At 47.1% G+C, this 13,024-nt stretch overlaps 1 protein-coding gene across 1 annotated transcript; it reads right to left on the reverse strand.

The window, feature by feature from the left end:
* Nucleotides 1-8,658: 8,658 nt before the first annotated feature.
* LOC125526612 (hydroxyproline O-galactosyltransferase GALT2-like) lies at nucleotides 8,659-12,555 on the reverse strand. The gene is made up of 7 exons (XM_048691255.1): nucleotides 11,602-12,555; nucleotides 10,845-11,077; nucleotides 10,445-10,735; nucleotides 10,010-10,138; nucleotides 9,759-9,932; nucleotides 9,578-9,685; nucleotides 8,659-9,407 (listed from the first exon to the last, which is right to left on the reverse strand). Exons 1-7 carry the CDS (start codon nucleotides 12,437-12,439, stop codon nucleotides 9,192-9,194), a joined length of 1,989 nt encoding a protein of 662 aa, XP_048547212.1. The 5' UTR covers nucleotides 12,440-12,555; the 3' UTR covers nucleotides 8,659-9,191.
* Nucleotides 12,556-13,024: the final 469 nt, after the last annotated feature.

A 13,024-nucleotide genomic window follows, 5' to 3' on the forward strand; every position in this document is an offset into this window, starting at 1 on the left:
TACGATCAACATGAAGATGTTCACTGATGTTGACTAGTCCGTCTCACGTGATGATCGGACACGGCCTAGTTAACTCGGATCATGTTATACTTAGATGACTGGAGGGATGTCTATCTGAGTGGGAGTTCATTAAATAGATGAACTTAATTATCATGAACTTAGTCTGAAATATTTACAACATGTATTGTAGATCAAATGGCCAACGTTGTCCTCAACTTCAACGCGTTCCTAGAGAAAACCAAGCTGAAAGACGATGGCAGCAACTATACGGACTGGGTCCGGAACCTGAGGATCATCCTCATAGCTGCCAAGAAAGATTATGTCCTACAAGCACCGCTAGGTGAAGCACCTGCTCTCCCTGCAGAACAAGACGTTATGAATGCTTGGCAGAAACGTACCGATGATTACTCCCTCGTTCAGTGTGGCATGCTTTACAGCTTAGAGCCGGGGCTCCAAAAGCGTTTTGAGAGACACAGAGCATATGAGATGTTCGAAGAGCTGAAAATGGTTTTTCAAGCTCATGCCCGGGTCGAGAGATATGAAGTCTCCGACAAGTTCTTCAGCTGTAAGATGGAGGAAAACAGTTCTGTCAGTGAGCACATACTCACTATGTCTGGGTTACATAACCGCTTGACTCAGCGGGGAGTTAATCTCCCGGATGACGCGGTCATTGACAGAATCCTTCAGTCGCTTCCACCGAGCTACAAGAGCTTTGTGATGAACTTCAATATGCAGGGGATGGAAAAGACCATTCCTGAAGTATTTGCAATGCTGAAATCAGCAGAGGTAGAAGTCAAAAAGGAACATCAAGTGTTGATGGTGAATAAAACCACTAAGTTCAAGAAAGGCAAGGGTAAGAAGAACTTCAAGAAGGATAGCAAGGGAGTTGCCGCGCCCGGCAAGCAAGCTGCCGGGAAGAAGCCAAAGAATGGACCCAAGCCTGAGACTGAGTGCTTTTATTGCAAGGAGAGTGGTCACTGGAAGCGGAACTGCCCTAAATACTTAGCGGACAAGAAGGCCGGCAAAACGAAAGGTATATGTGATATACATGTAATTGATGTGTACCTTACCAGTACTCGTAGTAGCTCCTGGGTATTTGATACCGGTGCAGTTGCTCACATTTGTAACTCAAAGCAGGAGCTGCGGAATAAGCGGAGACTGGTGAAGGACGAGGTGATGATGCGCGTCGGGAATGGTTCCAAGGTCGATGTGATCGCCGTCGGCATGCTACCTCTACATTTACCTACGGGATTAGTTTTGAACCTCAATAATTGTTATTTAGTGCCAAGTTTGAGCATGAACATTGTATCAGGATCTCGTTTAATACGAGATGGCTACTCATTTAAATCCGAGAATAATGGTTGTTCTATTTATATGAGAGATATGTTTTATGGTCATGCTCCGATGGTGAATGGTTTATTCTTAATGAATCTCGAGCGTAATGCTACACATATTCATAGTGTGAATACCAAAAGATGTAAGGTTGATAATGATAGTCCCACATACTTGTGGCACTGCCGCCTTGGTCACATAGGTGTCAAACGCATGAAGAAGCTCCATGTAGATGGACTTTTAGAGTCTCTTGATTACGAATCATTTGACACGTGCGAACCATGCCTCATGGGTAAAATGACCAAGACTCCGTTCTCAGGAACAATGGAGCGAGCAACCAACTTATTGGAAATCATACATACTGATGTGTGCGGTCCAATGAGTGTTGAGGCTCGCGATGGTTATCGTTATGTTCTCACCCTCACTGATGACTTGAGTAGATATGGGTATGTCTACTTAATGAAACACAAGTCTGAGACCTTTGAAAGGTTCAAGGAATTTTAGAGTGAGGTTGAGAATCAACGTGACAGGAAAATCAAGTTCTTGCGATCAGATCGTGGGGGAGAATACTTGAGTCACGAATTTGGCACACACTTAAGAAAATGTGGAATAGTTTCAGAACTCACACCGCCTGGAACACCTCAACGTAATGGTGTGTCCGAACATCGTAATCGCACTCTATTAGATATGGTGCGATCTATGATGTCTCTTACCGATTTACCGCTATCATTTTGGGGCTATGCTTTAGAGACTGCCGCATTCACTTTAAATAGGGCTCCGTCGAAATCCGTTGAGACGACACCGTATGAATTATGGTTTGGGAAGAAGCCTAAGCTATCGTTTCTAAAAGTTTGGGGATGCGATGCTTATGTCAAGAAACTTCAACCTGAAAAACTGGAACCCAAGTCGGAAAAATGCGTCTTCATAGGATACCCTAAAGAAACTATTGGGTATACCTTCTACCTCAGATCCGAAGGCAAGATCTTTGTTGCCAAGAATGGATCCTTTCTAGAGAAGGAGTTTCTCTCGAAAGAAGTAAGTGGGAGGAAAGTAGAACTTGATGAAGTATTACCTCTTGAACCGGAAAATGGCGCAACTCAAGAAAAATGTTCCTGAGGTGCCTGTACCGAATAGAGAGGAAGTTAATGATGATGATCATGAAACTTCAGATCAAGTTTCTACTGAACTTCGTAGGTCCACAAGGACACGTTCCGCACCAGAGTGGTACGGCAACCTTGTCTTGGAAATCATGTTGTTAGACAACGGTGAACCTTCAAACTATGAAGAAGCGATGGCGGGCCCAGATTCCAACAAATGGCTTGAAGCCATGCGATCCGAGATAGGATCCATGTATGAAAACAAAGTATGGACTTTGACAGACTTGCCCGATGATCGGCGAGCGATAGAAAACAAATGGATCTTTAAGAAGAAGACGGACGCGGATGGTAATGTTACCATCTATAAAGCTCGACTTGTCGCTAAGGGTTATCGGCAAGTTCAAGGGGTTGACTACGATGAGACTTTCTCTCCCGTAGCGAAGCTGAAGTCCGTCCGAATTATGTTAGCAATTGCCGCATACTATGATTATGAGATATGGCAAATGGACGTCAAAACGGCATTCCTTAATGGTTTCCTTAAGGAAGAATTGTATATGATGCAGCCGGAAGGTTTTGTCGATCCTAAGAATGCTGACAAGGTGTGCAAGCTCCAACGCTTGATTTATGGGCTGGTGCAAGCATCTCGGAGTTGGAACATTCGCTTTGATGAGATGATCAAAGCGTTTGGGTTTATGCAGACTTATGGAGAAGCCTGCGTTTACAAGAAAGTGAGTGGGAGCTCTGTAGCATTTCTCATATTATATGTAGATGACATACTTTTGATGGGAAATGATATAGAGCTTTTGGACAGCATTAAGGCCTACTTGAATAAGAGTTTTTCAATGAAGGACCTTGGAGAAGCTGCTTATATTTTAGGCATCAAGATCTATAGAGATAGATCAAGACGCCTCATAGGTCTTTCACAAAGCACATACCTTGATAAGATATTGAAGAAGTTCAATATGGATCAGTCTAAGAAGGGGTTCTTGCCTATGTTGCAAGGTGTGAAATTGAGCTCAGCTCAATGTCCGACCACGGCAGAAGATATAGAAGAGATGAGTGTCATCCTTTATGCCTCGGCCATAGGGTCTATTATGTATGCCATGCTGTGTACCAAACCTGATGTAAACCTTGCCGTAAGTTTGGTAGGTAGGTACCAAAGTAATCCCGGCAAGGAACACTGGACAGCGGTCAAGAATATCCTGAAGTACCTAAAAAGGACTAAGGAAATGTTTCTCGTTTACGGAGGTGACGAAGAGCTTCGACACAGATCTGGATGACTCTAAGTCACAAACCGGATACGTGTATATTTTGAATGGTGGGGCAGTAAGCTGGTGCAGTTGCAAGCAGAGCGTCGTGGCGGGATCTACATGTGAAGCGGAGTACATGGCAGCCTCGGAGGCAGCGCATGAAGCAATTTGGGTGAAGGAGTTCATCACCGACCTAGGAGTCATACCCAATGCGTCGGGGCCGATCAAACTCTTCTATGACAACACTGGGGCTATTGCACTTGCCAAGGAGCCCAGGTTTCACAAGAAGACCAGGCACATCAAGCGTCGCTACAACTCCATTCGTGAAAATGTTCAAGATGGAGACATAGATATTTGTAAAGTACATACGGACCTGAATGTAGCAGATCCGTTGACTAAACCTCTCCCTAGAGCAAAACATGATCAACACCAGAATTCCATGGCTGTTCGATTCATCACAATGTAACTAGATTATTGACTCTAGTGCAAGTGGGAGACTGTTGGAAATATGCCCTAGAGGCAATAATAAAAGGATTATTATTATATTTCCTTGTTCATGATAATTGTCTTTTATTCATGCTATAATTGTGTTATCCGGAAATCGTAATACATGTGTGAATACATAGACACCAACATGTCCCTAGTAAGCCTCTAGTTGACTAGCTCGTTGATCAACAGATAGTCATGGTTTCCTGACTATGGACATTGGATGTCATTGATAACGAGATCACATCATTAGGATAATGATGTGATGGACAAGACCCAATCCTAAACATAGCACAAGATCGTATAGTTCATTTGCTAGAGTTTTTCCAATGTCAAGTATCTTTTCCTTAGACCATGAGATCGTGTAACTCTCGGATATCATAGGAGTGCTTTGGGTGTACCAAACGTCACAACGTAACTGGGTGACTATAAAGGTGTACTACGGGTATCTCCGAAAGTGTCTGTTGGGTTGACACGGATCAAGACTGGGATTTGTCACTCCGTATGACGGAGAGGTATCTCTGGGCCCACTCGGTAATACATCATCATAATGAGCTCAAAGTGACCAAGTGTCTGGTCACGGGATCATGCATTACGGTACGAGTAAAGTGACTTGACGGTAACGAGATTGAACGAGGTATTGGGATACCGACGATCGAATCTCGGGCAAGTAACGTACCCATTGACAAAGGGAATTGTATACGGGGTTGCTTGAATCCTCGACATCGTGGTTCATCCGATGAGATCATCGAGGAGCATGTGGGAGCCAACATGGGTATCCAGATCCCGCTGTTGGTTATTGACTGGAGAGCCATCTCGGTCATGTCTACATGCCTCCCGAACCCGTAGGGTCTACACACTTAAGGTTCGGTGACGCTAGGGTTGTAGAGATATGAATATGCAGTAACCCGAAAGTTGTTCGGAGTCCCGGATGATATCCCGGACGTCACGAGGAGTTCCGGAATGGTCCGGAGGTGAAGAATTATATATAGGAAGTGCAGTTTCGGCCATCGGGAGAGTTTCGGGGGTCACCGGTATTGTACCGGGACCACCAGATGGGTCCCGGGGGTCCACCGGGTGGGACCACCCATCACGGAGGGCCCCATGGGCTGAAGTGGGGAGGGGAACCAGCCCATAGTGGGCTGGTGCGCCCCCTTGGCCCACCCCCTGCACCTAGGGTTGGAAACCCTAGGGTGGGGGGGCGCCCCACTTGCCTTGGGGGCCACTCCACCCTTGGCCGCCGCCCCCCCTAGGAGATCCCATCTCCTAGGGCCGGCGCCCCCCCCCCCCCCCCCGTGGGGAGCCTATATAAAGGGGGGAGGGAGGGGCAGCCGTCGTGCTGCTGGATCTTCATCAACCTCTCCTTCCCCCTTGCTGGATCAAGAAGGAGGAGACGTCACGCTGACCGTACGTGTGTTGAACACGGAGGTGCCATCCGTTCGATGCTAGGATCTCCGGTGATTTGGATCACGTCGAGTACGACTTCCTCATCCCCGTTCTTTGAACGCTTCCGCGCGTGATCTACAAAGGTATGTAGATGCAATCTGATCACTCGTTGCTAGATGAACTCATAGATGGATCTTGGTGAAACCCTAGGGCGCACCCCCCTACCTCGTGGGCCCCCTGAAGCTCCTCCGACTCCAACTCCAAATCTATATATTGTGTTTTGGGGAGAAAAAAATCAGAGAGAAGAATTCATCGCGTTTTACGATACGGAGCCGCCGCCAAGCCCTAAAACCTCTCGGGAGGGCTGATCTGGAGTCCGTTCGGGGCTCCGGAGAGGGGAATCCGTCGCCATCATCATCATCATCAACCATCCTCCATCACCAATTTCATGATGCCCACCGCCGTGCGTGAGTAATTCCATCGTAGGCTTGCTGGGCGGTGATGGGTTGGATGGGATCTATCATGTAATCGAGTTAGTTTTGTTAGGGTTTGATCCCTAGTATCCACTATGTTCTGAGATTGATATTGCTATGACTTTGCTATGCTTAATGCTTGTCACTAGGGCCCGAGTGCCATGATTTCAGATCTGAACCTATTATGTTTTCATCAATATATGAGAGTTCTTAATCCTATCTTGCAAGTCTATAGTCACATAATGTGTTATGATCCATTAACCCCGAAGTGACAATAATCGGGATACTTACCGGTGATGACCGTAGTTTGAGGAGTTCATGTATTCACTATGTGCTAATGCTTTGTTCCGGTACTCTATTAAAAGGAGGCATTAATATCCCTTAGTTTCCGTAAGGACCCCGCTGCCACAGGAGGGTAGGACAAAAGATGTCATGCAAGTTCTTTTCCATAAGCATGTATGACTATATTCGGAATACATGCCTACATTACATTGATGAACTGGAGCTAGTTCTGTGTCACCCTAGGTTATGACTGTTACATGATGAACCGCATCTGGCATAATTCTCCATCACCGATCCATTGCCTACGAGCTTTCCATATATTGTTCTTCGCTTATTTACTTTTCCGTTGCTATTGCTATCATCACTACAAAATACCAAAAACATTACTTTTACTACTGTTACCTTTTGCCATCGTTACCACTACTATCATATTACTTTGCTACTAAACACTTTGCTGCAGATATTAAGTTTCCAGGTGTGGTTGAATTGACAACTCAGCTGCCAATACTTGAGAGTATTCTTTGGCTCCCCTTGTGTCGAATCAATAAATTTGGGTTGAATACTTTACCCTCGAAAACTGTTGCGATCCCCTATACTTGTGGGTTATCAGAGTACAACAAACCCATATTCTTCGCGTCTGCATCAGACACGACCAGCTTTGGGTGTCCGTCAATGTCACTTGCTCTAGCTGCGACGAGTAGTGGTCATCGACTTGTTTGCCTTTGTGGCCACCGTCGTTGTGGGTCATGTTCATCATCGCCTCATCGATGGCCGTTGTCGAGCTAGGGATAGGCATTCCACCAAACAATCACCGGACGCCCCAGATGAGGGCTCCTGGCGGAAACTGTGACTAGGCGAGCATCGCCAACTCGGTGAACACATTGTCGCTGTTAAGGTCGACGGTGTACGATGGAGGGTAGCCAGAGGCAGAGGTGAAATAGGTGGGAGCGTGTTATGGCAATTGCGTGTCGAGCTGACTGAACTGTTGGGCAACGAAGTAGTACGTCGCCTTGTATTGTGTAGGCCAGGGCTACAACTGCCAGGGGGCACCGCCGGATAGTCCGATGTGTAGGAGGAGCTTCGTCCTGAGTGGCCGACTACACCTTCTTCTTTGCCCTCTCCTTCACGCGTCGCTCTTGCCGTAGCGTGGATGCGCTTGTGCGGTTGTACTTCTTCAGGTCCGGCAGGACAACGAACATTGTGATAGGCTCAGGCAGATCCATCTTGACGGTGGCATAATGGGTCGAAATGGGTTGGGACTGCGGCGATTGGGTCGGAGAGGGCGGAGTTCGACATAGGAAGAGTGGGGGTTCTGGGGGATTGTCAAAATGTGCGGGTGCTGGCTGGTTTTTGGGTGGGTCTGAGGTCGGAGTCTGACGTGGCAGACATCCAGACTCCCTAGAGCTCCCCTCGGTTTGGGACCGTCTTGTGGGATTTAGGACGTTCAAACAAATTTGACCCGATTTGGTGATCCATGTTCAATCACTAAAAGTGTCCGAATAATTTGGTCTAAACATTCGCAGGCATTTTGATGACCCACGTTGGAGATGTCCTAATACATGTCCTGGACTCTAAATATCTTGATTAAAAAAAAGAGCTCCGCACCTTGGTCAGCATGCGTGATCAATGACATGTGGTCGAGTCCCCAAACCGAAAAAAGGTGCAAAGAAAAAATATGGAAATTTCCATTTCTTACAAAAGTCTGAACTTGTATTACAACAAAAGAATTGAAATGTTTTAAAACAAATACTGAGAACCATGACATATGTTTGTTAAAATACGTAAACTACATAGAATAGAATAAATCATAAATATTCCAGAAGAACTGAAATTCAATAAAAGTCAGAAATTACTCGAGTGCAAAAATGACTGAATAGAACATATGGTGGTTTTCATCAACGGTCATAACATCTCGGTCTTTGTGCCAACAGACACGTCTTCTGCTTTTTTTTTTTGAAAAGGAGGTCATCCCCGGGCCTCTGCATCAAAGAGATGCATGCGGCCACTTTATTAAAACGACGAAACAAACAAAATCTGGTCTGCAGAGTACAGCTCACAAAAGAAGCAAATAAATAAAGAATACAAATCTCAATGCCGCATTCGGCTGGACGGAGATACACTAAGGACCTATCCTATGACACGTCTTCTGCTAATGAAAAAAATACTGTATATCCTACCTCGGCGAGACACACATGGTATCAAATCTCAAACCCGAGGCCAAAGTTTGATCCCACTTGCACATGGATTTGTTTCTTCTAAAAAAAGCAACTATAAAATGTGCATCAGTAGTTCAGTGCATGTCTTGTGAAGATTCAAAGATTATGAAACATATCTCAACAGAAGACTTAAGAATTAGCAAACCCTTTTATATTAGTCCTACAGAACATGACACCAATTCAGTATCAACGAGACATCAGCTCCCTCTGCAACCCAGGGGCACAACAACCCTACAAACTGGAGTACAAAATTACTCGCCCCTGTACACTACACGCAGCAAATTTTGGCCCCTCGTGTTTGTATAGTCATCTTCAATGACATGAACAAATAGCGTCTTCCACTACGAGTAGATTCATCCATCCAAATATCCAATGCATGAGCTCCCGGAGGTGAAGCAGCTGATAACATCAAACCAATTGATGGTGTATCTTGTTTGTGCACTGAAGAACAGACAATGGTGATGTCCATAGTCTCCGCCGCTGTCAGTCGATAGAGCAGATGTAGAGAACTCGAGTTAAGGGTGATGGACACCCGGTCTGGTGGGTGTCAGTCATGCTGGACTGGTCCCTGGTGTTCTTCTAAAATGACACTACGGCAGTGGGACTGACGGATGCCGCCTAGTTAAGCCATCAGTTGCTCTGGTGAAGCAGCCATGGATGAGCGTCGTGTTATCTGTAGTTGCAGCACTGCGCGCGGCCTAACGACAGTTTGTCCCAGAGGCACAGCATCTGCCTGGGGGACTGGTAGTGCGCCGTGAAGTAGTTGTCCACGCACCCATACTGGCAGAACTTCCAGCTGTGAATGTACTGCACCGGGGCGGTGATGGTGGTAGTGTTGTAATCTTCGACCCACATGCCCATGCTCACATCCTCCATCTTGAACAGCTGCAGCAACAGATGGTGGCCGTTAGACACCGGCAAAAAAAAAGATGGTCGCCGTAAGACGATGATGATACTTTTTTTCTTGTGGATTCAGGGTCAGATGATGATATATTGATATGGTAGGATCAAGGGGACACTGATGCGCTGCAGCTCGGTCAGAGTAAAGATCTTACCCATAGTGACTGATTTGCGTGACGGGACACGATGTTTCTGGCAATACCAATCGAAATTACGTAGCCGGGTCCGTTGGCATAGGGGGGATACACCAATTCTGGCCATTCCTGCAGGTGTCTGCGTTGTGAGGAGTGCACAGCTGTATGTATATGGATTCACATTATGGGAAACGAAATGTACCTCGAACGTCACGGCCCATTTACCGCTCCGGAGAGGCCTGTGTAAAAGATTTAGGTTGCCAAGATAAAGAGGCAAGGTTCTGTTGAAGGTAGAGACCTGTTGCAACACTACATCCAGCCTCACAAAGGTATCATCGTCGCACTTCATGATATACTCTGCGGTAACATTTTGCACCTGCACAGAAATAAGAGTGGGTGATAATGAAGCATTGCCAAGAGCCAACTAATATGTGAAGAACCATCATGGCTTACCCCGTACTGACATATCGCAACTGTTTTGAGAACCACCAACTCATACCGGTCGATAAATGGCAGAATGACAACGTCTCCAAAATATTCTGCTTCCTTCTTTAGTGCTGCATTTATCTCTTTTCTATGGCTCTACAAAAGCAAACATATCCCACAGTGGTGTTAACGTTATTTTGCAATTATATTAACAAGACATTATGGCAAAATGCATACGAAGACCAAACTGTAGCATATCATGCGTCGACAAAAAGGATTCAGTCATTTTTTAAAACATACTCCCTCTGTTCACAAATATAAGATGTTTTTGATATTTCAATATGGACTACATGCGGACTGAAATGAGTGAGCAAACACACTAAAATATGTCTATATAATCCGATTCACAAAAAAGTTAGAACAGCTTATATTTGTGAACGGAGAAAGCAAGACTTATCTTACCAGTGCGACAAAGAATCGAGCAACCACATTTCCCAATTGGATTGCAGGAAACTGCATCCAAGTTTTTCTAATAGCCATCCGCTCAGCAAAATGGTTTGTAGCAGAGAGAATGCCGATAAAAAGCTGAATCGGTTCCTCTGGCACAGGGCGAGCCTTCCACTTATCAGACATTTCCAAGACATTTTGCAGAGAAAAACTAGGATGTGTCTTCGGAAGAGAGGTTGCATACACCGAGTGGACATCTATGCCGCCTGTTACAGCTAAACCAGTTGCATCTTCGAGAGTGAATCCCTGATAAACATTGAGAACAAAAACTAGTCAGTAGTTTCATTCGCAGAACTGTACAACATCCGTAATTGTATACACCGGATAAAATCTTTGTCATAGGAACAGAATTTACCATCCTATGAGGAAATGAGGCAACATGACGACCCCCTACATTAATATGGTATCCTTCAACACCAGCTTGGATAGTGAGAACAAACATCTTCCCCTCTAAAAATGGGTATGGCCAGGTCATTTCTGGTTTCTTTGCTCGGCCGATGAACCTGTTGAACCATGAGCTTGTTTTTGTTTCTTTTGAATCAGCCATGTCCCTCCGTTCCCATTTCTCACATCTTGGAAACCCATCGACTGCAAAAAGTTAACAACACTGTCAGCACACATAAAGGTAATGTCAACCGACACGGAGGCGTGGAGGCGAGGGTTGATACCATTTCAAAAAGAAATACATAGTACAAGATATGTAGCATCAGAGAATATTTTGGGAGACAGATTGGTAAAACATGATCCAGCCAATACATTACAATTGCATACGGAAAATCTGAAAAACTATGGAGCGCGACGCAATTACACGTAGCATCCCCTTTTCTGTCAACTACTAGTACCAGTAAGTTCAATTGTACAGGAACTAAAATCATTGCTACAACTCTACGAACAGTCAAAATAACTAATGAGCAAGTGATTCAAATAAACACAAACTTGCGTGCCTATGAATGGAGAATGGAAGATCAATGCAGAATGGTATATTGACCCATACAGATTACTGGTTACTGAACCGGCAAAGTTGCATTGTCCTTGTGCCAGGAGCATAAAGACAGCAAAATAAGCAAGCTCAATTACAGCTAATTGCAGTACAATGAGCTGAGCGCACGCACCATGGTCGTCGTCCTTGGAGGGGGTGCCGTCGCAGCGCTGCGCCTTTCCCCACTGCATGCGGAAGCACGTGTTCATCTCCAGCACCGGCCGACGGCTCCAGTCGCCGCGCAGCCGCGGGTTGAGGTGGAGGATCCTGGGCGGGTCCTCGCCCTCGGAGGCGCGCAGGCCGCGCAGCTCCACCGCGAACTGCGCCACCATGACCGTCCCGTTCCCGCTCCCGCTCCGCTCCAGCGCCTCCACGTACTCCGCCACCGCCTCGCGCGCCGTCGCCACGACCGTCACCGCGGACCCCACCGCCAGCCCGCACGGCAGGAACGCGGCCGTCTCGCCCTCGCCGCCGCCTCCGAGCTCGAGCGAGGTGGGGCACTTGACCGCCGCGCCGTCGCCCGAGACGATGGCGTCCACGTCGCCGGAGAACGCGGAGGCCTCCTCCCACGCCTTGGCCCCGAGCGCCCACGCCTGCGCGGCCATGCGCTCGAGCTCGGAGAAGTTCCCCCGCAGGCCCCACCTCCTCCGGCTGCCCCCGCCAAGAGCTTCGTGCCGCCGGAGGATCTCCCCGGTGATGCGGCCGTACCCCGTGACAGTGGCACCGCCCCCAGCGGCGCGGCGCCCGCGGGGCGCCCGCTCGAGGGCATCCCGCTGCAGCAGCTCGCCTCGCGAGGCGGCGGTTTCCGGCCGGGGGATGGCCGCGGCGTCCTCCCAGCTGCCGAGGCCGGAGAGCTTGACGGAGACGAAGACGAGGTACGCGAAGGCCGCCGCGGCGAGGAGGGGCGCCAGGCGCCTGCGCGCGCGCGCCCGGCCGCCGAGGAAGATCTCGGAGCTGCGCGCGCGCTTCATGGGCGGCGCGCCGGCGAGGAGCGGGTGGGTTACCGGGTCTGGGATGGCAGCGGAGCTCGCCGGGTCCGCGGAGGGCCGGGGAATAAAAACGGGAAGGGGAAAGTGATAGGGAGGAGGGTTGTTGGTGCTGAGCTGGCGGTTTCTTGGGGAGATAGTGAGAGTTTACTCTTTCTTGTGGTTTTGTTTGGAGTATGGAGTTAACTCAAGTGTTTATTTACGTGGAGTTAGAACAAAAGATGCGTTCAATTTGAGTTATTATGGATGTTTTGGGTTACATTTCAAGTTACTACTAAGAAAAGATCGATTTAGTGTCTCTTGCGACTGCTATTATACTACTGCTAGCATTAATTATTGAATGGTTTCTATTTCGGTTAGGGCTATTTCAAGTTACTCCCTCCGCTCCTAAATACAAGTTTTTTTTTAAGATTTTAATATGGACTACATACGGATGTATATAGACATACATTAAAATGTTGGTTCACTCATTTTGCTTTGTATGTAATCTATATTGAAATCTTTAAAAAGACTTATATTTAGAAACGGAGGGAGCACTAAGGTCGATTTATGGTCTCTCCCAACTCTCAT

The sequence above is a fragment of the Triticum urartu genome, unplaced genomic scaffold, assembly GCF_003073215.2.
Source record: "Triticum urartu cultivar G1812 unplaced genomic scaffold, Tu2.1 TuUngrouped_contig_109, whole genome shotgun sequence".
NCBI classification, from domain to species: domain Eukaryota; kingdom Viridiplantae; phylum Streptophyta; class Magnoliopsida; order Poales; family Poaceae; genus Triticum; species Triticum urartu.